Genomic DNA, 20,288 nt, shown 5'->3' on the forward strand with positions numbered 1-20,288 from the left:
AAAGTTACATTAAGGCACTTTGATGATAAGAAGTTAAATGAAAGACTTTTCATTGAAAGGAACTGGACAAACTGTACAGACAAAAAGGTTCATGTCATTATATCACCATGTTCATCAGAATATGTGATTAGAAATGCCTCACATTATTTAATTGGTCATTAGGTAACTTTTTATGTCAGAAGAGACAGAAAGGAGGTTTGATTAAATTTTATCAACAATGTTACTTGATGACTTACACTCATCTTTTTTTTTTTTAATCAAACCTTAAAGGTTTTAACAATATGAACAAATTCAGAAGTGCCTTTGTTTTCATATTAGACAGTACATAAACTTATTTTTCCAGATAAAGTCGAGTAGCTTTGAATCTTTTAAGAATAATAGATAATCTTTTTGACAGAGAACTTTACCCATATTAGATAAATCCATTTAAAGCTAAAAAATAATCCAAATTATTTTTATTACTATTATTTTGGAAATATTTATTCTGTCTGAATAATTTCGGTTTTTTTTTTTTCTGCCAAAATTTTTGCTTTGGGGAAATACCACCGTTGACGTCACAGCTTTGCGCAGGCGCTGTAAAGTGTACCGTAAAGTGTTTTGTTTTGTTGTTTTTTTTTTGGTATAATTTAATTTAACACCTTCATGTGAATAAATTCGAACTGATAATTGTTCGTTAATTCGTTCATTAACTTTCACGGATTCATAAAAACGACAGCCGGTAACTTCCTTCGTTAAAAACTACATTTCCCAGCTTCCTCTCTGCCGTCCGGCGCCGCGACATGTCGTAAATCCTTCAGTCGACAACACGGAGATGGACCTTACCGGACTCGGTTGACAGTCCGGGTCTCGGTCCTGATTCGGTGCCTGGTATGTTTATCGGTGTGTACCGGCGGCAGGTTCGGCTCACGGTTCGGGGTGAAGATGGAGGCCATGGAGGACGAAAGTCTGGACGTCCGAGACGACCACAACCACAACCGCTGCCCGGGCAAAGCGCGGCCGTACCCGTCCGGAGAACCGGGGACCGGCCGGGGGAGGCTCCGGTCCGGAGGATCGAAGCTCGTGGATTCGGACTCCGGGAGTGAGAACAGCGAGCTCGGGGAGCCGGACTCTGCGGCTCCGCCTGCAGCCGCCGACGGAAAATTCACCCTGGACTCCACGTCCAAGTTCCGTAAGTTCACCGGGACCAGAGTCCGATGGACCCGATGTGGTCCGACCCGTCCTGACCTGGTTCTCCTCCTCTCACCCAGTCCTGAACGCCATGGCGGTTGAAGACTACCGGAAAAACCACTGGCCAAACCTGGAGAAGGCCATAGACCGGCTGCTGGTCCAGAACCCCACAGACCACATCTCTGTCTCTTACGCCCAGATCTACAGGTGAGACCAGCTCCCAGAGTCAGGTTCTGGAAGATCCGCCCGAATCACCGATCCTGTCTTTGTCTCCTCAGTTACATCTACAAGTGTGTTTGTCAGCAGCACTCCGAGCTGCTCTACAACGACCTGACTGCCAAAGTCACGGAGCACCTGCAGCAGGTGTCCTCACAGCTGCAGGTGAGGCGGCCCCTGAATGCATCACACACACAGTCCAGGCTTTAGAGCTAACTGGACCTCTCGTTGTTTTCCAGACCAGCCCGCCTGAGAACTTCATAGAGAACTTCAACGTTGCACTGACTCAATACATGGCGTCCCTTCAGTGCATCGTTCCTGTATTCATGTATCTGGTGGGCATTCAGATCACAATCTGAGGTTTCTCTGAAGTCCCACGCTGCCGTATGTATCTTATTGTTTGAAATGTTTTCAGAATAAGTTCTACATCGAGTCGAAGCTGAACAGAGACCTGAGGGAGGATCTGATGATGCTGTTTGCCGATCATGTTGCAGAAAAACATGTGAACACGCTGATGCGTGAGTGAAGCCCTGATTCCTGAGACTCTCTGTACGATTCCTTTCTGACAGAAGTGACCCGTGAAATATTTTTATTTGCTGTTCTGTTTGTTTGTTTGTGTTTTTTTTCTGGTTCAGCTCTTCTCATCGAAGCTCATTCGATGCCTTTCCAAGTGCAGCCGTCTACGATGGCCAGCGTGGTTAAAGGCCTCTACAGCCTCCGGCCAGGTGAGCTGTCTGTGGCTGTTAAAGCTCACAGCAGGAAGCTTCAGAGATATCAGAAGTGATTGTAATTGTGAAATGTGCAGAAAATATTGAGCTTGTGCTGAACCTGCAGATTAAAACATTCTAACTTCATGGCAGAAAAAAAAGATATTAGTTTGTTCAGGACTGTTGGTTGGCTCTTTCAGAGTGGGCCCAGTTGGCCCCGGCTCTCTTCTCCGGGTTCATCCCCCAGATCAACCCTCCTGCTGTGGAGTCCCTGCTGCCCGACTACGCCGCTCACGACCAGAAGCTGCAGATGGAGCTCTCCATGAACGGGTTTCCACGGTGAGTTTCAGACGGGGCCGATCGTATCTTCAGGTTTTGTCTCAGACCTCTAACGGACTGTTCGTGTCTTCCAGAGGCGACCAGTCTCGTAAACGTGCCAGCGACGACTTCTGATAGCCGAGTCGGCGCCAGCAGATCAGCCGCGGAACTATAACTGTGCCTCCCATTTCTTTATCACACGTCGGCTCACCGGGTACAACGTTAACAACGCTCCAGCTTCATCTCCCTCGACTCTCCGGACACTGCGAGGAACGACGAGAGCCGGACGTGGAGCCAAAGCTTCATCTGGCTGCCCTCAGCACGCAGGGCTCTGACATCACGATCTTCAGCTTCAGTAATGACTCTTTTCCTCATCTGAAGAGTGCCTTCACAATGTCGGGCCCTCACGCCCCCTGATGTGGGGTGGGGGGGTGGGGGGGTGGGCTGAGGCTGGCTTTTTCATTCCTAACCTTTAACATGGAAGTGTCTTGTTGGCTAATCAAGACTTTGCTGCTAATATTGCTGTCCGTGTGTCAGTGCTATAAATCCCTGAGTTTCAGCTGCCGTCGACACAAACGAGATGGAAACGGAATCATTGACCTCAGCTATGATTCAGCTCTTCATGTTGCCTTTACTGTCTTGGTGAACCGGATTGTATTTTCCAGTTATGCCAAAGAGGATTTGCAGCAGGTGTTTTTCTTTTTTTCTTTGTGACACTTTGGTGTCAGGCTGACGTTGTTAATGTTGTACGCCGTCTGAGTCACTGAGCCAATTAAGTTTTTTATACTAACAAGTTTTGCGCTTCGGTTGAGCCGTTTGTTTGCTCGACCGAAGTCAGATTCTAACTTTGAATATTACTCGTTTGTTTTTAGTGTCACATGTAGGACTGGCAGGAACATCAGAGTGCCAGAGAGCTGAGACAACCACAGAGCACTTCACTCGTCCTGCAGCTGGTTGGACGAGCTCTTAACTGTTCATACGTCCAACCGGCTGCTTCAAGGACTCACTGAAACTAACAATATGCAAATAATGTTTCAACCTCAGTCTGGTCCTGACGAACAACAGCTTGGTCATGATGTAAATAGTTTTTGTCTTTGGATTTTGCTCCAATGCCACACAAGCATCACTTGAATAGAAGGATTTGATTAAAGGTCTTACGCTGTTTTAAGTGTAAGCAGAAGCTCAGGCTCGGTTCCTCCGCCTGTGGTCTCAGAGGTTCTCCTCTTCTGTCCAATGAAACTAATCTCATTAATGATGGGACACAGATGATTTTCACTGTTCAGCATTCTAAGTCTGGACTAGAGCTGCATCAGATTTAGCTTTTTTATTCAACTGCAATGGAAACGATGATGAGACTTTAGTTGTTTCGTGTCACACTAAACAATTTAAAGGTGATTTTGAGGGCGAGGCGTGGCTCCAGTGACGCTCAACAATGCTGTGCTTTATTTTTTAAAATAATGTGATTTTTGGATTTTGCTATTTCAATTCCCTTCTGGTTAGTTGTGCAGCTCTAGTCTGGATGTTGTTTTTTCAGTCAGGCGGCTTTATTGGAAACCTAATGAAGCGGAAGGATATCAGAATCACTGCAGATGCCAAACACTGGATGTATTTTGAGATTTTATCACTTTGTCTTTAACATGCTGCAACAATATTCATGCTCAAACAACTGAATAAAGTCACACTTGGCTCAAATCAAAGTACCTGTCGTGTTAATTCCAGATGTTTTAGCTCTTCTTTCAGAAATGATTATGATTAGTGTGTGAGGCTTCTAATTCTGTGACGGGCTGGAGGAGGAATCCCTTTACAGCACGCCCCCCCCGGCCAATGAGCAGGGACACCACCCAGACCACATGGGCCAGGCCTCCCCCCCAAAATAACCTGCGACTACTGCACCGACAAATGTTGCTACTTTTACTGGTGACAGGTTACCTTATCTAAGCTACTGGGCTCCACATTTTCCCGTAAACTTCAAGGTTAACGCCGTGCGAGGCCGGGCAGCTGCCAGTGGCCAAGATCTCCCCAGGTGGAAGACCGGACTCCCCCCTCGGAGGACAAGTACACCCGGAGGATTTACTGGCCCTTCACAGGGGGGCAGCTGGGGTTATTCTGAAGGTAAAACACTCCACCCCCCCTAATTGAATTGTTGTTCTCAGTGTCCTGTTGAATGTCTGTTGGCTTCGGCCTTATTCGCTGCCTGTGGCCTCAGAAAATCTCTCAGATTGAACCTCAGAAGAGCTCGAGTCTATTTCTGTTTGAATGTTTTGCTTCTCTTTAATTGAATTATCTGGATCTGGTGGGGGGGTGAAGGAGGGGTCAGGACTCTTATCTCACTCAGCAGAGCCTCATTTATGATTATTATAGTTCTGTTTGTATATTCCAATTAATGACTCATTGAAGTCATGATAACAAGGGTGCACAGGATGGGGGGGGGCTCCTTTCTTTTTTTTGTGTTGATTTTTTTGTAAACTGACCCCATCGCTATTATTAGATATGACTTGGTGGGCTCGGACGCTGTTTGCAAAGGATTAATGTACACAACAGCTGCAGCCTCAGGTCTGCTGGAAGGGCATTGCTGTCTGTCTTAATTGCTCTGATTTGAGTGTCAGTAGCATATGTGTACCGTATCTCATGTCTGGATTCAATAACTTGCTCATGCTCAGCGTCACAAAGTTGTGCAAAGACTAAACGACGTGAGTGTTGGTGTGAGGGGCAGAAACCCTCCGGCCTTCATGCCCTCAGATCTGGTGTCAGCACATGAACCCGATACGCTGTTGAGACGAGAGGAAGGCTGAAATCAGGCGAAAATAAAACGCTATTTTTACCACATATCCCTGCTTTTAACTCCGGCTCCGGAATTCAAGATCTGCCTTTGCACAAAATATTCCACATGGGATTTTTTGTTTTGTTTAGTTTAATAATATTCACCCCTGTTAGAGCTGCAGTGTCTGTATGTGAAGTGTTTTCTATCAGATTTATCCGAAGGGACCAAAATAAAGGTTCTGATTCTCATTTGTTGACATCTGACCGTAACTCATTCTCCCTTTACCCGCTTTCGGCATGTAAAGGTCTGTGTGATGCGTCATCTCCGTGTTGTTCTACTGAATGCTGCACACACTTTACATGACTGCCTGTTACTGAAACTAATTCAATCTGCAGACAAGTCTGTCGAGTCACCGTTAAATCATTTGTTCTCTAAAATCCTCCTCACGTTTTTATCGAAATTAAAATTAAAATACATCACTTAGTTTCCTCTGAAAGAAAGTTTGAAGACAGATACAAGAAGAAAGTCAAATATACATAAAATATTTATGTTCCAGGTATCAGCTGAAAAGACATCACTGCCAAACGAACTTAAATACACTGATGTAATTACCATCTGGTGGTAAATCTCTGAAAGGTCCAAATGGTCCAAAGGTAGACCCGGGTCTAGGTTCTTTAGTAGTCCTCAGCCTGTGTCCAGAAACTGAGCCTTAAAACCAGCTGTCAGGACTTCTGGAACTTTGTGATGTCACAACAAAGCGGTCCTCACCCTTTGCCACGCCCACTTGAACCCAACCTTCCAAATTTTGGAGGATTTGATTTGTTTACCTGAAATCTGCCGTATTTTTTATTGGATCAGAGGAGAAGTTAGTCTACTCTGAGATCAACACCGGAGAGTAAAAGTGACTCTGATCCGCCTGAGACTTCAGTCTGAGCTTGAATATTTTGTTTTTTTTTTCTCCCAGGATGCAACAGAACAACATCGACCCTCCACCGTCTCTGTCTCAGCTGTTAAGGGAGAGCTACCTGGCTCAGCAGCGCCACAGCGAGATGAGTCGCTCCGACGCCTCATCCGCACGGCTCCAGATCTACGGCTCGCTCAAAGGCAAGGCGGAGGACGCGGTGGTCCATGGAGACCCCCAGTCCCCGGACCTCTCAGCCTTCCTCAGCCAAGAGGAGTTGGATAAGAGCGTGAACCTGGCCCGCCAAGCCATCGGACACGAGCCTCACGAGGAGAGGCCAGATGTCAAGGCCTCTGTGGCAGCGTTAACCTCCGGCTCTGCGTCCTCCACCCCGCTGCCTTCTGTTGGGCCCTTCACCCAGCCGGAGGTCAAAGAACTGCCAGCAGCACAAGCAACGCTAATCTCCGACAGGAAGATGCTCAAAGCCGCCGCACGGCCGGACCACGCTGTCCGGAGCAGCAGCGACGGATTCAACGACATCACCAGGTCAGCGAGGAACGCCCCGTACGGCCTGGAGACCCAGTCCAAGAAGGAGTTCCTCAACAAGGCGGCGGACTTCATTGAGGAGCTCTCCTCCCTCTTCAAGGCCAACAGCTCCAAACGGGTTCGACCCAGAACCTGCAAAGCTCACAGGAGCAGAGTCCAGAACAAGAGCCAGAGTGACGAGATGGTTTGTCCCCCCAGCTCAGAGGACAGGGAGCGCGCCCTCATGCCCATGGAGGTGGAGAAAGATGGACCTGGCCCCGCCGTGAGCTACCAACCAGAGGTCCAGCTGGACTCCAGGACCGGACGTGTGGAGTTTCAGGACTGCAGGATTACTGAGGACCGGCCGTACAACTCGGTTTCCCAGGAGGTGGAGGAGGCGGAGGAGGCAGAGGAGGAGGGAGGCTGCGCCCTGACAGAAGACCCCTACCCAGCAGAGTCCGTGTGCGAACCCCCCCATTTCATCCAGAAACTGAAGAGCAGGGAGGTTCCTGAGGGAAGCAAGGTCCAGTTAGACTGCATCGTCAGAGGACTTCCTGTTCCTGAAGTCCGGTGAGTGAGCTGAGATTTTAAAGCAATGAGAGCTGAAGGTGACTCTGAGCAGGTGACAGGATTTTCAGTTTAGTCCTCCAGAGCTGGACTTCAGTTTCAATCTGTGATTAATTAAACTACACATTCACACACCAGCACCAATAATCCAATAACATCTGTTTTTATTTTACTGTATTCAGAAACCTGAAATCAGCTGTCAGGACTTCTGGAACTGTGTGATTGTTGTTTAGCTGAAATCTGCCGAGGATCAGATCCCCGCTCCTGATTTGTTCTGACCCTAACCTGACCCAACGTTGAAGCACAACAGAAATATCTGAATTTTTTAAACCGTTTATTTTAAAGCTTTTGTTCTGTTTTGGCAGTTTTGTTTGGAAAGTCTGTGGGGGGGGGGGGGCTTCAGTTTCCCAAACCCATGAATGAGTGAGGCTGGGCTGTCAGACCTGGGGGGGGGCTTGTTAGCCCTGCTGAACATTGTTGAGCCACGAACTTATACTTGCTGGGGGAGAATGTAGCTGTGGGCCATTTTTAGCCCGGACCGGCACAGCGAGCTGTCTGATAAAGGAGGCGAGCGGCAGCACGAGGACTCTGGTGAGATGATTCGTAGGCTCTCTGCTTTGGTCCAGAAGTTTTGTTTGTTTTTGGGACTCGGTGTCTCAGGATGGGATTTGTGTTGTTGTTGTTTGTGCTTCCTGAAAACTGTGTTCAAACTTGGCTTTTATTTTGTAGGTTCTGTTCACACACAGCAGTTTCCTTTGACTTTGATGGGGAGTTTGTGTTGGTGCTGGTGCTGCGTTTGTGTTTCCCGTCACGGTGTCACAGTGTGTGTATTCATCTATGTTTAGTGTTGTGCGTCTGTGACTGGGTCATCCAGTCAGAGCTCCCCGGCTCCAGAGGGAATCTCCTCTCTGGTTCTGGACTCTGGAGGGAAAATAGCCCCGACAGGTGTCTGAGGACTGTGACACCCCTTCCTCCGCTCATGCTTTCAATTTAGACCCTTAGTCATCAGCCGAGCTCCAGCAGCTTCGCTCTCTGATGGATCCAAATATCAGAGCAGAGCTCCACTTTCTGTCTCACTGCCAAAGTTTACACTCATTTCTCTGCACAGATCAGAGCAGCTAAGCAGTTTGTGTTTTTGTGTCGACATATTGGGCTAAATTGTCGGTGATTTATGACAGTATGATGACAGACAGCAGCACTTCGCTGCAGTCCTGGCTGTTTATTGGCTGGATTTAATAAAGCATCACGGCCTCATGTGCTCAGAATAGATAGACTGAGACGTAGACGCTGCTGCGTTTGTTGCCGGCCAGGACGGGGGGGGGTTACAGGTTTACTCTTAGAGTAATGAAAAATAGACTGTTGCTAACTGCAGATGTCATGAGGGAGGCTGAGGCCAAATATTCCCTTCTATCAAATATCATGATATTTCCCAACATATGTGACAGTGCTGCAGCGTCTCAGAAAACATCAGAAACAAAATGATTATTTTAAAAAGATTCTCATCATGTTGGATATCAGAGTATTACTGAATAGGACGAATGTCGTCTTGTCAGGGAGAAGGATCGTGCCGGATCATCAAAATCTTTTGCCCCTCGGCCTACATATCACTGCCGGGTGGCCTCGAGCCAGAAGCTCTAATAGGGAAGTGGGAAAGACGCCACATGATGGCAGTTTCACAGAAACAGTGTCAGAGGGTTGGCAGGCCGGGTCGGACCATTAGGCCTCAGGTCCAGTCTACTTACAGGACATGCAGCAGTTAGTGCAGATGATGAGATCCCCATCAGTTCAACATGTTTCTGCAGAAATGACACTATTTGGATCTATTTCACCTTAATGGGCTCAAAATTAAAGTAAAGTCCACGTTGAATCAGATCTGGCTGCTGCTTAAACTGTGAAAGTGAACACGAGTCTTCTTCACTGCTGCCTGAGAAGATCGCTCCATTAGGCTGCTCATGTTCAATAATTATTGGTTGTTGTGATTCTCATTTGTGCTGGATCGCAGGTGGTTTTGTGAGGGGAAGGAGCTGGAGAACAGCCCGGACATTCAGATCCTCACCAACGGAGAGCTGCACTCGCTGATCATCGCCGAGGCATTCGAGGAGGACACGGGACGGTACTCCTGCTTCGCCTCCAATTTTTATGGAACCGACTCCACGTCAGCTGAGATCTACGTCGAAGGTGATTCCTGTTCTTCACGTGGTTCAGCTTTATGAGCTCATGTTGGAGATGAACTGAAGACAGGTTTTGTTCTCTGGCCCTTCAGGTGCTTCGTCTTCGGATTCAGAGGTGGAGCAGCACTTTGAACATGTAGCTGAGTGAGTTAAACCGCTCTGACATCAGGACGCTTAAAGAAATAATATACAGAAAAATACGATTTCAGCCTTTTAGTTTTGATTTGGATGATTTCAGATATCTGAATATTTCATAAGATAAATGAAAATTTAAAAACAAGGAAGAATTGGATCAGTGGTCTGGAGGATCAGCATGTGACTGAAGACAGAAATATTCTATATTCGTTTTTGAGAGGCTGCATTTTGGCTTTTTTTTTTTTTTTATTTTAATGAAACTACAAAATATTAAATTTGAATTTGATGTGAAGTGGCCAAAAACTTGTTCATCTCTAAGAGGCTGCTCTTTTCTTCCATGAAGGCCGCAGAGAAAAACCAAAGAGTTGACTCCACCGTCGTCATCATCAGGACAAACTGCCCGAGCAGCAGAGGAAGAGTCTCATCCAGCAGAGGGTTTGTCGTCCCCATCGTCTAATCCACCTCCGCTGCAGGTCCAGACGAGCACCACGGCGCCGCCTGCTCAGGAGCCAACACTGTTACCTGAGCAGGTGTTTCCCTCATCACAGACCCAGGAGGTGTCGGCGTCCCTGCTGCCTGTCCAGAGGGCTCCTACACAAACACCCCACCCTGAGGTAAAACAGTGAACCCCCACCGACACATTTATTTAAAAATCAGCTTGATATCATTTCATCAACATGTCCTTTGGGTTTGTCTTCAGAGTCAAACGTCAGACCAAAACTACCTGCAAGGACTGAACGGACAACCCATCATGGCCGCCCCCGTGTTCACGAAGGTAGCGTCACTGCCGCTGTTTGTCCCAGTGCCCCCCCCCCCCCCCCCCCGGTCTAACAGCCTGTCCTCTCCCATCAGAGTCTGCAGGAGCTGTTTGCATCCGAGGGCCAGCTGGTGGTGCTAGAGTGCCGAGTGAAGGGGGCCCCGTCCCCCAAGGTGGACTGGTACAGGGAGGGGAAGGCCATAGAGGACTCCCCGGACTTCAGGATCCTGCAGAAAAGTGAGCTGCTGCAGATCAGTCAGTCAGTCTGCTCACAGATCCTTCTGATGATGCTGATTTGGTGCTGTGTGTTTGTTTTTCAGAGCCGAGGTCTCCGGCTGAATCAGGTAAATGTTTCCGTCTTCCTTCAGTGTGTACATATCACTGCTGTTTATAGTCATTGGCCGAGGCGTCTGTTCTTCTTCTGTACATAATCCAGCGCTGCTCTTCCCTCCGACTCTGAACCATATAAGGTAGTTTCTCATCCTGTCAGGCCACCATGGCAGATCAGTCCAACCTGTGGCTGCAGAGGACTCTGAGCTTCGCTGCTGCTGGACCTGGATCTGTTCACTGTGTTAAGATGATGGACCAACTGACTTTTTACTGTCATCTGCAGAGGAAATATGTACTTTGGTGATTGCTGAGGTCTTTCCAGAGGATTCGGGGGAGTTTACTTGTACGGCGAGCAACAAGTACGGAACTGTGTCGAGCACGGCGGCACTGAGGGTCAGAGGTAACGCTTCACTGTTAAAACAGGCGAAATGCGATTTCGTGAAGGTTTGCTGAAATGTCTTTGAATCGATGTCTCTGGTTCTCATCAGGAAATGGACGAGGCAGCAGCCACATGAGGCCTTTTGACAGTCCAGTCCAGGAGCCGCCTCAACCAGAGGTCACCCACTCCAGCACCGTACGCCTGGACCCGTTAAACACCAGCACCCTCCGTCTGGACTCCCACAGCTCCAGCATGTTGCGTCCAGACGCCCTCCAGACCAGCCTTCCAAGTCTGGAGCCCTCCAGTCTGAGCAGCAGCTTCAGCCTGAACTCTCGCAGCACCAGCACCCCAAACTTAGATCCTGTCCGCCTTCACAAGGAGCCTCCAGGATCCGGCTTACAGGTGGTGTCTTCCCCTAAACCCTTCACTGTGGCAGAGCCTTCCTCTGAGCAGGGAGTCCTCAGACCTGCACTGACGTCGGCTGACACCAGCCCTAAAGTTAAGGGGACCCCGAACCATCGGAATGGGAGCCCTGTGGTGGTCCCCCTCCCAGATCCTCCTCCAAATTCGTGCCTTAAGTCAGGAACCCTGACAAACCACAGAGACTCGCGCTCCGGCTCCAGAGCAGGTCTGCGAGTCCACTTCAAACTGCCCGAGGATGAGGAGGCTGAACAAAGTGACACATCCAATACAGGTGAAGAAGACGTCAGCCAGACGTCCGTCAACAAAGAGCCGCCGCCGGTGCTGGCCAAGCCCAAACTGTGAGTTAAGAAGTAGTTAAACAAGCAGATGATGAAAAGAGATTTTGTTTTTAATTTGTGAGAGTGTATCACGAGGAAGAGGCTCCTCCTCCTCCTCCTCTAACTCGACTCGCAGCTGTAATCAGCTGTGATTCCTCCGTGAATGCACGCATTCCTCAGATGTGGACTTTTCGGCTTTCTAAAACCAAGGATGGCATTTTCTATTTGTAAGTTTATTTCTCTTTATTGAAGTTCATCTAATATCTGAGCTGAAGCTGTAAACGAACTCCTGCAGGGTCTGCTGTCTTTTCCTTAAAATGATATAAATGTTGTTCACTCAGACTGAATTAATCTGATGAAAAATAAAAGTGAACGTCCTGTTGACACTGAGAGCTGAATGTGTCCTGAGCCTCAACGGTGTTTTGTTTGCAGGCTACTCGTCAGTAGCCCATAAAAGGCCCGAGGAATCTTCATGCTGACTTTGGCTCATTCCTGCTGGAGCTAATTTACGAGCCTCACTGAGCCTCTCCATGTATAGTGTCCTTTATTTTGTTGGTTGATGTGTTATTTTGCTTTTGCTCGGCCGACAGGGACCCAGCGCAGCTCCAGCTTCTGCACAACCAAGTCCTGCTGGAGCAGCAGCAGGAGACTGAACCTCAGGCCCAAACCCCGGTCCAGCCTCGGTCCCAGCCCGAGGCCCAGAGCTCCCCCGAAGGTCCACAGTGGTCGGCCAGAAAGCACCATGAGCCCCGTACACCACCTTTCCAGTCCTACCTAAACGCCACAACTCCGCCTCAGCAGACGCCCCAATCAGCTGCCCCACCGCTGACCTCCACCCCCCTGCCTCCAGCCCTCACCACCACATTCTCCCCCCCTCCTGTTCCTCAGCTCAGGACGTCGACTCTGGTGACGTCGCCTCCACCTGCTCCACAGCTGAGCGCTGCAGCTGTATCCCAAATCAACACCATCCACGCCTCCCACCTCAACCTGTCCCCCGCAGCTCTTTCAAAAACTGCACCCAACTTCCAATTCTTCCCCTCACCAGCACCGAAGCTCAGTTCAGCCTCCACAGACTCAGGCCCAGCTTTAACACAGATCACCTCCCCCTCTCCCTTACTGAGAAGCACCCACGCCTCCCTGATGAACCTCACCGCCACCTCCTTCACCTTCAACTACACCCGGCCAAAGGAGTTCATAGCTGCTCAGACCTTCTCCCCCGTCAGGAGTCCTTCCCCGACCGAGTCTCCTGTTCCTCTGCTCCACGAGCTGGCTGCAGAGCTCAACTCCTCGGCAGCAAGCTCCCCGACTATCCCTCCGTTTCCCCCGCCGCCCAGGACCTTCCCCACCCGGGTGCTGAGGTCTCCCACCAGTCCTCCTTCCCTCGTGTCCTCGCCCACACCGGGATCAGCTCAGCACCTGAACAGCATGTTCGCCGTTCGAGCCCAGTCGCCTCCCCACGCTGCTTCTCCCACCTCCAGCAGCTCCACCCCCAGCCCCATTCAGAACCCCGTGGCCTTCCTCAGCTCCGTCCTGCCGTCCCTGACGCCGAGTCAGCCCACAAACTCCATGGGTTTGCCCAGAGGAGCTCCTTTAGGGTAAGACCTCTCTGATGAATCACTGAGCTCCAGAGATGGATGAACTCACACGTCGTGTAATAATATTTGTTTTTCCTCTTCAGTATGCAAAAGAAAATGCCCAAAGTCCGTCCCCCGTCCAGTGAAAACATCCGTGAAAGCAAAGAGATCCTTCTTCAGGACATCGAGAAAAAGCTTCGATTTAAAGATGAAACTCTAACTTTTGCTCATCAGCAGGTAGAAAGTCTAAGCAGACGTGGCTGATTTCTGCTTTTATTGGCTCTCAGTTGCAGTCAGTATTCATTCAGTGAATACAGGATAAAAATCATCTTCTCAAGCTGTAACTTCAGCTGAATAACAGAGCAGCGGCCATCATGGTTTTTCATCTGTGTGTCAGTGTTCAGTAACACCATACGCATGTCAGTAACAATAGCCGGTGTGTTATTCCATCAGTTACACGTTTGTGTGAACAGTTTGTGCGTCTTTGTTGGTTCATCATCCATCCCTGTCCTCTCATAGAAGCTGAGTATTGAGGGGAAAACAGCGAGCAGACCGCTTGGACCAAACTTTCCTGCTACTGTCATTAACTATGATGAGGTACAAGGATCTTCCTGCCCAAAGCACCACTTTGCTCGAAGCTGAATGGTTGTTAAACATCTCAGGCCGAGTTCAGGAAACTTTGAACCTTCTCATGTACTCACGTAAACTCTAATCGAGCATTCAAGCTTCTGTTAACTAATATGTAACCTGCACGAACAAGGTGAAGATACTTCAGGGTCAAAACTCATCGAGCTAATGACATTTAATGATGCGACTGTTTGTTTAAATTCTAGTTGATAGTTTCCAGTTTTGCTACTGAAGCTTGCAGCCCTTGTCTCCTGATTTTCAGACCTACATACTGTCCTCAACATTTCACACGCTGTCATTATCTCCTGCTGGGTTTCTGTCAGCTCGGCTAGAGAAACGGGTTCTTTATGTGTTTAAATGTGTAGAAATCCTGTCGTCTCTGTCTGTTCTCTGTTTTACCCTCAGCCTGATTTCTGTCTTTCACTTGAAGCAGCCAGGAGTGAACTCTCTCATCAGCTGGTTTAAAGTCACAATCGGAGTATGAGTAGTGGGGAGTGGGGTTGGTAGTAACAGTTTTTACTTCATGAATCCCCTTTCCATCTGAGGTGAAGCCTCATGTGTGGGGTCGGCGGTCCCTTCGTTATTTTAACAGAGTTAAGAAATCATTGAAAATGAATTCAAGTTGTTTAATTTCATCGTAATGCAACTCCTCATTTACGCTGGTGCCCAGAACGTTTACTCAGCTAACAGATCATTAGGAAAAGTAGGGACATATTCCCATAGACTTCAGTACATTCTGACCCCTTCATACAAGCAGTGGAGTCGCCCCCTGATGGTCAACAGATAGAATGCAAAAACCAACGTGGACGAAGTCTATTCATGTATTCCTGAAGTGTGTCCATGTCTGTGACCTCTGACCCCACCAACGTAGTTGTGCCCTCTAGTGACGGGATGACCGACCTCGTCCTCCCCTGATTGTTTCTTTAAGGCCACCTGCTGAACGGACGCAGTAACAGACGAGCGTTTGTTTTCTGTCTCAACATCAAGCTTCTATGTTCCACATATGCATGTTTCTGTATGGTGCATTAAAACGACCCTCGGGGGGATATTCACCACAGAGTGGGGTGATTACTGTGATGGCCTGATTTTCCTTTTTCAGGAGTACAAAGTCTCCAGTTTTGAGCAGAGACTAATGAGTGAGATTGAGTTCCGTTTGGAGCGAACACCGGTGGAAGAGTCGGACGATGAGGTGCAGCACGACGACGTCCCGACGGGAAAATGCATCGCGCCAATATTTGACAAGAAGTTGAAGAACTTCAGGGCCATGGAGGGCGTGCCCGTCACCTTCTCCTGTAAGGTGGTGGGAATCCCTCTTCCAAAGGTGAGAGGTCACCAACCTTCTTCCCCATGACGCTTCACGTTCCTCCCCCAACATTTGCCATTTGTGTCTCTCTCCTCAGGTTTACTGGTTCAAAGATGGTAAGCAGATCTTGAGGAAGAATGTTCATTACAAGAAGATCAGAGAGGGCGACGGGACCTGCGCTTTGCACATCGAGTCAACGACCAACGATGATGATGGCAACTACACCATCATGGCAGCTAATCCACAGGTACAGCTCCAGTCCCCAGTTCCTGTTTGTGTTGGAAACTTCTCTCCTTCTCCAAAATCTGATCTGCTCTGTGATATTCAATCACCACCAGGGACGAATCAGCTGCTCGGGTCATTTGATCATCCAAACTGGACCCCCGCGAAGCCGGCTGACCCCGATTCACGCTCAGAGGTGAGCACGATGGGCTGATCTGGGACAGATGTTGACAGCTGTGTTTGTGTCTCTGCGGCCTGTAGTCATCTCTTCCTGTTTTGTCAGGGTGCGAACTCGAATACAGGAAGTTGAAGGTGAGCAGACCCAGGAGCGTTTCTTTCGGCCTCACTTCCTGCAGGCACCGGGCGACATGCTGGCTCACGAGGGGCGGCTGTGCAGACTAGACTGTAAGGTAGGAAGTCAGGCCTTCATTTCGTCACACAGTGACAACAATATCACCTTTTAGCCTCATCGCACCATCAGATGGTCCTTTTGTCCTCCAGGTGAGCGGACTGCCCAGCCCAGAGCTGATGTGGCTTGTCAACGGGAGGCCGATATATCCGGACATTTACCACAAGATGCTGGTGCGGGAGAACGGCGTCCATTCGCTGGTCATCGACCCTCTGTCGCAGAACGACGGCGGCACGTACACCTGCATCGCCAGCAACAAAGCAGGACAGAGCTCCTTCAGCCTGGAGCTCAGAGTTGTGGGTAAGGAACAGAAACCAGGAGCAGAACCTCCTCATGTGACGTTCTGTGTTCTCTGTGACCTCCTGTTTGGAAGTTACAGTAACTGAAGTCATGTCCACCTCAGAGAAAGAGACGAAGCACCCGCCACACTTCGTGGAGAAGCTCCAGAACATGGGAATCCCTGAAGGCGCGCCGGTCAGGCTGGAGTGCCGGGTGGTGGGGATGCCCCCCCCAGTTATCTTCTGGAAGAAAGACAACGACACCATCACCAAATATAAGAACCGAATCAGGTTGGTGGGATTTTTATGCCGTAGCTGCAGCTCATGGAGCCACTTTACAGTGAGATTCCCTTAATTAAGGATTTATACGTTAACCGTCAGCCTCACAACGCCATGATGTGACATTTATTATCTCTATTAAAGAACAAGCTCCTGTAATTTGGATATTACATTGGTTACCAAATTGGAATTTTTCTGAATATATATTTGATTGTATTGTGAGGCTGCTGATAAATAATAATGAGATGATAATATTGAGATAAAAAAAAAAAATAAATCCCCAAAATAAACCAACAGAAAACATTAATCACCGGCAAGATGGAGCCTTGTTGTTATTAAGAATAAAAGTAAGTCATTAAAACCTTTTCCAGTTATAAATAATAGTGACTAATTAGTAAGATGAATGAATATTAGCCATTGAAACTGGATCTGGCCAAATTGTGAGCCTCCATCGATACACAAAAACTGTGTAAACAACCAAAACAACTGCAGTGTTGACTGATGTATTTCAGCATGACCCAGGACGCCACCGGGTACGTGTGTCTCCTGATCCAGCCAACGACTAAAGAGGACGCCGGTTGGTACACGGTGTCCGCCAAAAACGAGGCGGGAATCGTGTCGTGCACATGCAGGCTCGATATCTACGGTAAATATCCCGCATGGCTTCGTCCGGAGATGTTGCACGTTTTCACTCTGAGCTTTAACACCCCCTGTCTGCTGCCCCGCCCCCCCACTCTCCCAGCCCAGTGGCATCAGAGCATCCCGGCCCCCATGAAGAAAGCGCCACGACCAGGCAGCCGCTACGCCGCCCTGACCGGCCAGGGCCTCGACATCAAGTCCACCTTCCCCACGTCAGAGACCAGCCCCATCCTGTTCTCCAGCTCCCCACCTGAAGCCATGCTGGAGAGCGAGGAGCTGTGAGCCCCCCAAGAGGAGGCCGACACCTTCAGATCGAGCAGAATGTCGTGAGATTTGTGTGACACCGTCAGCTCTGATAGTGCGTTTGTCACCATTCCTGTTTACTCGAGTCGTACGAGTGTTTCACATGCAGACTAATGACGGAGTTGCAGTCTTAGCTCATGAGCCATCACAATCCAACGCTGTTCTCTGACTCACGGTTATTTTCTCCATCAGCAGCAAACCGTGAGGCCGTTGCTGAACGTTGGTGAAGACAGTTCAAATCTTTTTATTGCAAATCACATCATGTTCAGTGGCTGCACAAAGAATTCATAATCTACAAATAAAAACATTCATTCATTTGTTAGCCATAATCATTAATCAAACTGAAGCAGCACCTGACACTTGATTACTGAAACTTCCTTCATGTGACACGTTTATTTAAATTTATTTTAGTTTTTTGTTTTGGTCATTTGTTTGATAGTGTTGTATAGACAGACAGGAAGTGTGTGTGTGTGTGTGTGGGGGTCAAACCACTTACCAATCAGCTGTCAGATCGCCCCAGCGGCCTAAATACTTTAATGAATTTGAATGAAAATGTGTCAGATTGAGGAAGATTCAGGTTTGAGTTTACATGTTTCCTCCCTCAGTCCTCTCTGAACACTGAATCTAAAAACAGGAAGTGAAGGACTTCCTGCAGCCGCTGTACCTGTACTAGTAAAACTAGTGTCTTTTAAAGTTTATATAAACGTAGAGATAAGTTATTGTTTGTTAATAATCAGCTTCTTATATATTCATAGACATTTGAATGTGCTGCTTAGATCAGTAGATTATTTCTACACTTTAATAATTTACTTTTTATGTCCATCACTGGCTCAGTTTTGCACTGCAGTTTTGACAAACAGTCTGCTGAGTCATAATCGCTGTATGTTGTTAGTTCAGAATTCATAGCTGACAGTTGAAACACTGAAACACTTTTTTCTTTTATGCAGTCTTTGTATTGATCAAAAGATCAAATATTTGTCACATCAGACTAAAACCTGAGTTTGAATATTGATGAAACACCAACAGGTCACATGTTTCCTGCTGACGTTAATATTGAACTTTGATTCATAAAAAAATCAGTTTGAAAAAGTTTTGGGGAAAAGTTTGAAAGCACAAATTCAACTGATGTAAAGTTGCACATTGTAAAATAGTTTTGTTCTCCTACGAATAAAGTTATATTTATTCAAATGAGTGCTTTTTGTATGTACATCAGTGGGAGGGAGGAGCATACCTGGTTACTATGGATACCAGTCTGTGGGCGGAGTCTATCAGGTGAACATTTAGTCCTGAAGTCGATGTTGAAGCAGAAAAATGGTCCAGGTTCAGGATCTGGGCTGATGGATCAGGTTTTCTTTTGCATCACATGAACCGTCAGGTGTGTGTGTGTCTCCTACCTGGAGAAGACATGGAACAGGATGCATTATGGGAAGAAGATCAGCTGGTGGGCACAGTGTGAAACCGTGAATTCTTCATTTACGTTCATGTTTCTTTGACCTCGGCCTGGTTCAGACCGAGTCCAGCAGGATTACGCTCACTGCAGCAACAGTTCAGGAGGCCTGAGGTTCAAGAACCGGCTCAAGGTGTTGACTCGGCTCCAAATCCAGTCCAGCATCTGTGGGATTAGCTGAGATCCACAGAGCCTCACAACTTCCAGGATTTAAAGGATCTGCTGGTCATTGTTGTGGCAGCTCTGTGTGGTTGTTGAAGGTGGAGACCAGAAGCGCAGACCTCGTTGTGATCGGAGCCTTGTGAGTTTAAACTGAAGCCAAATTCAAAACCAGAGGCCAATTAAACATCAATAATCAGTCCAATTAGAGGGGGGCTGTGGGGGGTGGGGGGGCGGTTCAAACATGCATAAAATTACATTCACCTTTCGTGACCTAATTATCTCTGATTCTCCTGCTTCATCTCACCAGCTGCCACACTTGTTTACCGGAGGCCGAGTGTTTCTGAGCAGTGAACTTTTTTTTCAGTCAGTTCATTTAATACAATATTTAAAATGATTCTTTAAAATATATCTTCTGTGTTGGAAACTCAATTACTGCAGCAGCCAAGTTTTAAATCCCGTTTCTGAGAGTCAGTGCTTATTAAAACTAAAGTATGACCTTAGTCCTGCTGCTGTGAGGATGATAATGAGATTTACACTTTCTCCTCACCAAAACATACGCTTTACTCCCTAATCTCAGAGTCTCCATAAGGAGACGTGGATTTCTGAGGACGACGTGTCTCCGTCCCAGCAGACGGGTCGGTCCTCCTCAGTCGTGACATATGGCTTTTGACAGAGTGCAGGGCTGAGCCACCGGGGCGCCGACCGGCCAATCACGTGAAAGGTTAGAGAGAAAAAAGAAAAAAAGATGGGAAGGCACGAAAAGGCCGGGCCACGTCTCAGACGAGGCCCTCAGACAAGACAAGCAGCAGCTGGCCAACTACATCAATCTGTAATCAATGAACCAACTGGTAGATGGGATTATATGCCTAATTGCACAGCTAACCCGTCCATCCCAAAATGACCAGACAGCATCAGCTTGTGTCCATGACCCAGTACCAGAGACGGGCATTATTCTGGGCCTCTGACGGTGATTAATCATTCATAACCTGCCTCTACACCCAAGCTTTGAGTTTGACAGGACGCAGACAGGAGCTGTGTGTGTGCGACAACCACAAAGAAATGAAAGCAGCAGAGGTGAAGGAAACGTTTAGATCCTGGAGTAAACAGCAACAAAAACAGGTTCAAATCCTGTTGGACTCTAAACGCATTAGTGCGTGCTAATGAGTTTAATATTTTCAATTTATTTAAAATTGTACTTACAGTGACCAAAATGTAAGAGAATGTTTAATTAGTAACTACAGTATTCACCTTTTCTGCAGATAAACAAGAACGTGATTATTGGTATTATTATTTAACTTTAGAGCAACAAGTCCTCAAATTAAGAATCCTTCTTTTACAGGGCACCTCCTTTTTAGGTCTATCATTATTTTA

The 20,288-nt window shown here is 47.7% G+C and overlaps 2 protein-coding genes across 4 annotated transcripts; both read left to right on the plus strand.

The window, feature by feature from the left end:
• Positions 1–797: 797 nt before the first annotated feature.
• cacul1 (CDK2 associated cullin domain 1) lies at positions 798–4,094 on the plus strand. Its single transcript, XM_029521356.1, has 8 exons — positions 798–1,168; positions 1,248–1,374; positions 1,446–1,548; positions 1,623–1,718; positions 1,799–1,901; positions 2,019–2,108; positions 2,291–2,429; positions 2,504–4,094. The coding sequence occupies exons 1-8, from the start codon at positions 922–924 to the stop codon at positions 2,541–2,543; spliced, it is 945 nt and encodes a 314-aa protein (XP_029377216.1). The 5' UTR covers positions 798–921; the 3' UTR covers positions 2,544–4,094.
• Positions 4,095–4,338: 244 nt separating this feature from the next.
• On the plus strand, positions 4,339–18,472 carry mypn (myopalladin). Of its 3 annotated transcripts, XM_029521513.1 has the most exons (21): positions 4,339–4,520; positions 6,134–7,165; positions 9,165–9,340; positions 9,426–9,477; positions 9,812–10,082; positions 10,169–10,243; positions 10,321–10,462; positions 10,546–10,569; positions 10,839–10,955; positions 11,044–11,695; positions 12,265–13,269; positions 13,353–13,485; positions 13,768–13,845; positions 14,975–15,196; positions 15,276–15,425; positions 15,517–15,596; positions 15,684–15,810; positions 15,902–16,109; positions 16,213–16,378; positions 16,879–17,012; positions 17,109–18,472. In XM_029521513.1, the coding sequence occupies exons 2-21, from the start codon at positions 6,135–6,137 to the stop codon at positions 17,285–17,287; spliced, it is 5,022 nt and encodes a 1,673-aa protein (XP_029377373.1). In that variant the 5' UTR covers positions 4,339–4,520; position 6,134; the 3' UTR covers positions 17,288–18,472. The 3 variants fall into 3 exon arrangements, with proteins under 3 accessions (XP_029377373.1, XP_029377374.1, XP_029377375.1); XM_029521514.1 differs by lacking the exon at positions 13,768–13,845; XM_029521515.1 differs by lacking the exons at positions 4,339–4,520; positions 6,134–7,165; positions 9,165–9,340; ... (5 more) ...; positions 10,839–10,955; positions 11,044–11,695 and adding an exon at positions 11,870–11,901.
• Positions 18,473–20,288: the final 1,816 nt, after the last annotated feature.

This window comes from Echeneis naucrates, chromosome 15, assembly GCF_900963305.1.
Source record: "Echeneis naucrates chromosome 15, fEcheNa1.1, whole genome shotgun sequence".
NCBI lineage: Eukaryota > Metazoa > Chordata > Actinopteri > Carangiformes > Echeneidae > Echeneis > Echeneis naucrates.

Coding starts and splice junctions, on each gene's coding strand:
- cacul1 (XM_029521356.1), top strand. CDS start 922: ATGGAGGCCATGGAGGACGAAAGTCTGGACGTCCGAGACGACCACAAC. Junction 1,549..1,622: donor AGGTGTCCTCACAGCTGCAG/GTGAGGCGGCCC, acceptor GTTGTTTTCCAG/ACCAGCCCGCCTGAGAACTT. Junction 2,109..2,290: donor CCTCTACAGCCTCCGGCCAG/GTGAGCTGTCTG, acceptor TGGCTCTTTCAG/AGTGGGCCCAGTTGGCCCCG.
- mypn (XM_029521513.1), top strand. CDS start 6,135: ATGCAACAGAACAACATCGACCCTCCACCGTCTCTGTCTCAGCTGTTA. Junction 10,463..10,545: donor CTTCAGGATCCTGCAGAAAA/GTGAGCTGCTGC, acceptor TTTGTTTTTCAG/AGCCGAGGTCTCCGGCTGAA. Junction 16,110..16,212: donor CCTGGAGCTCAGAGTTGTGG/GTAAGGAACAGA, acceptor TGTCCACCTCAG/AGAAAGAGACGAAGCACCCG.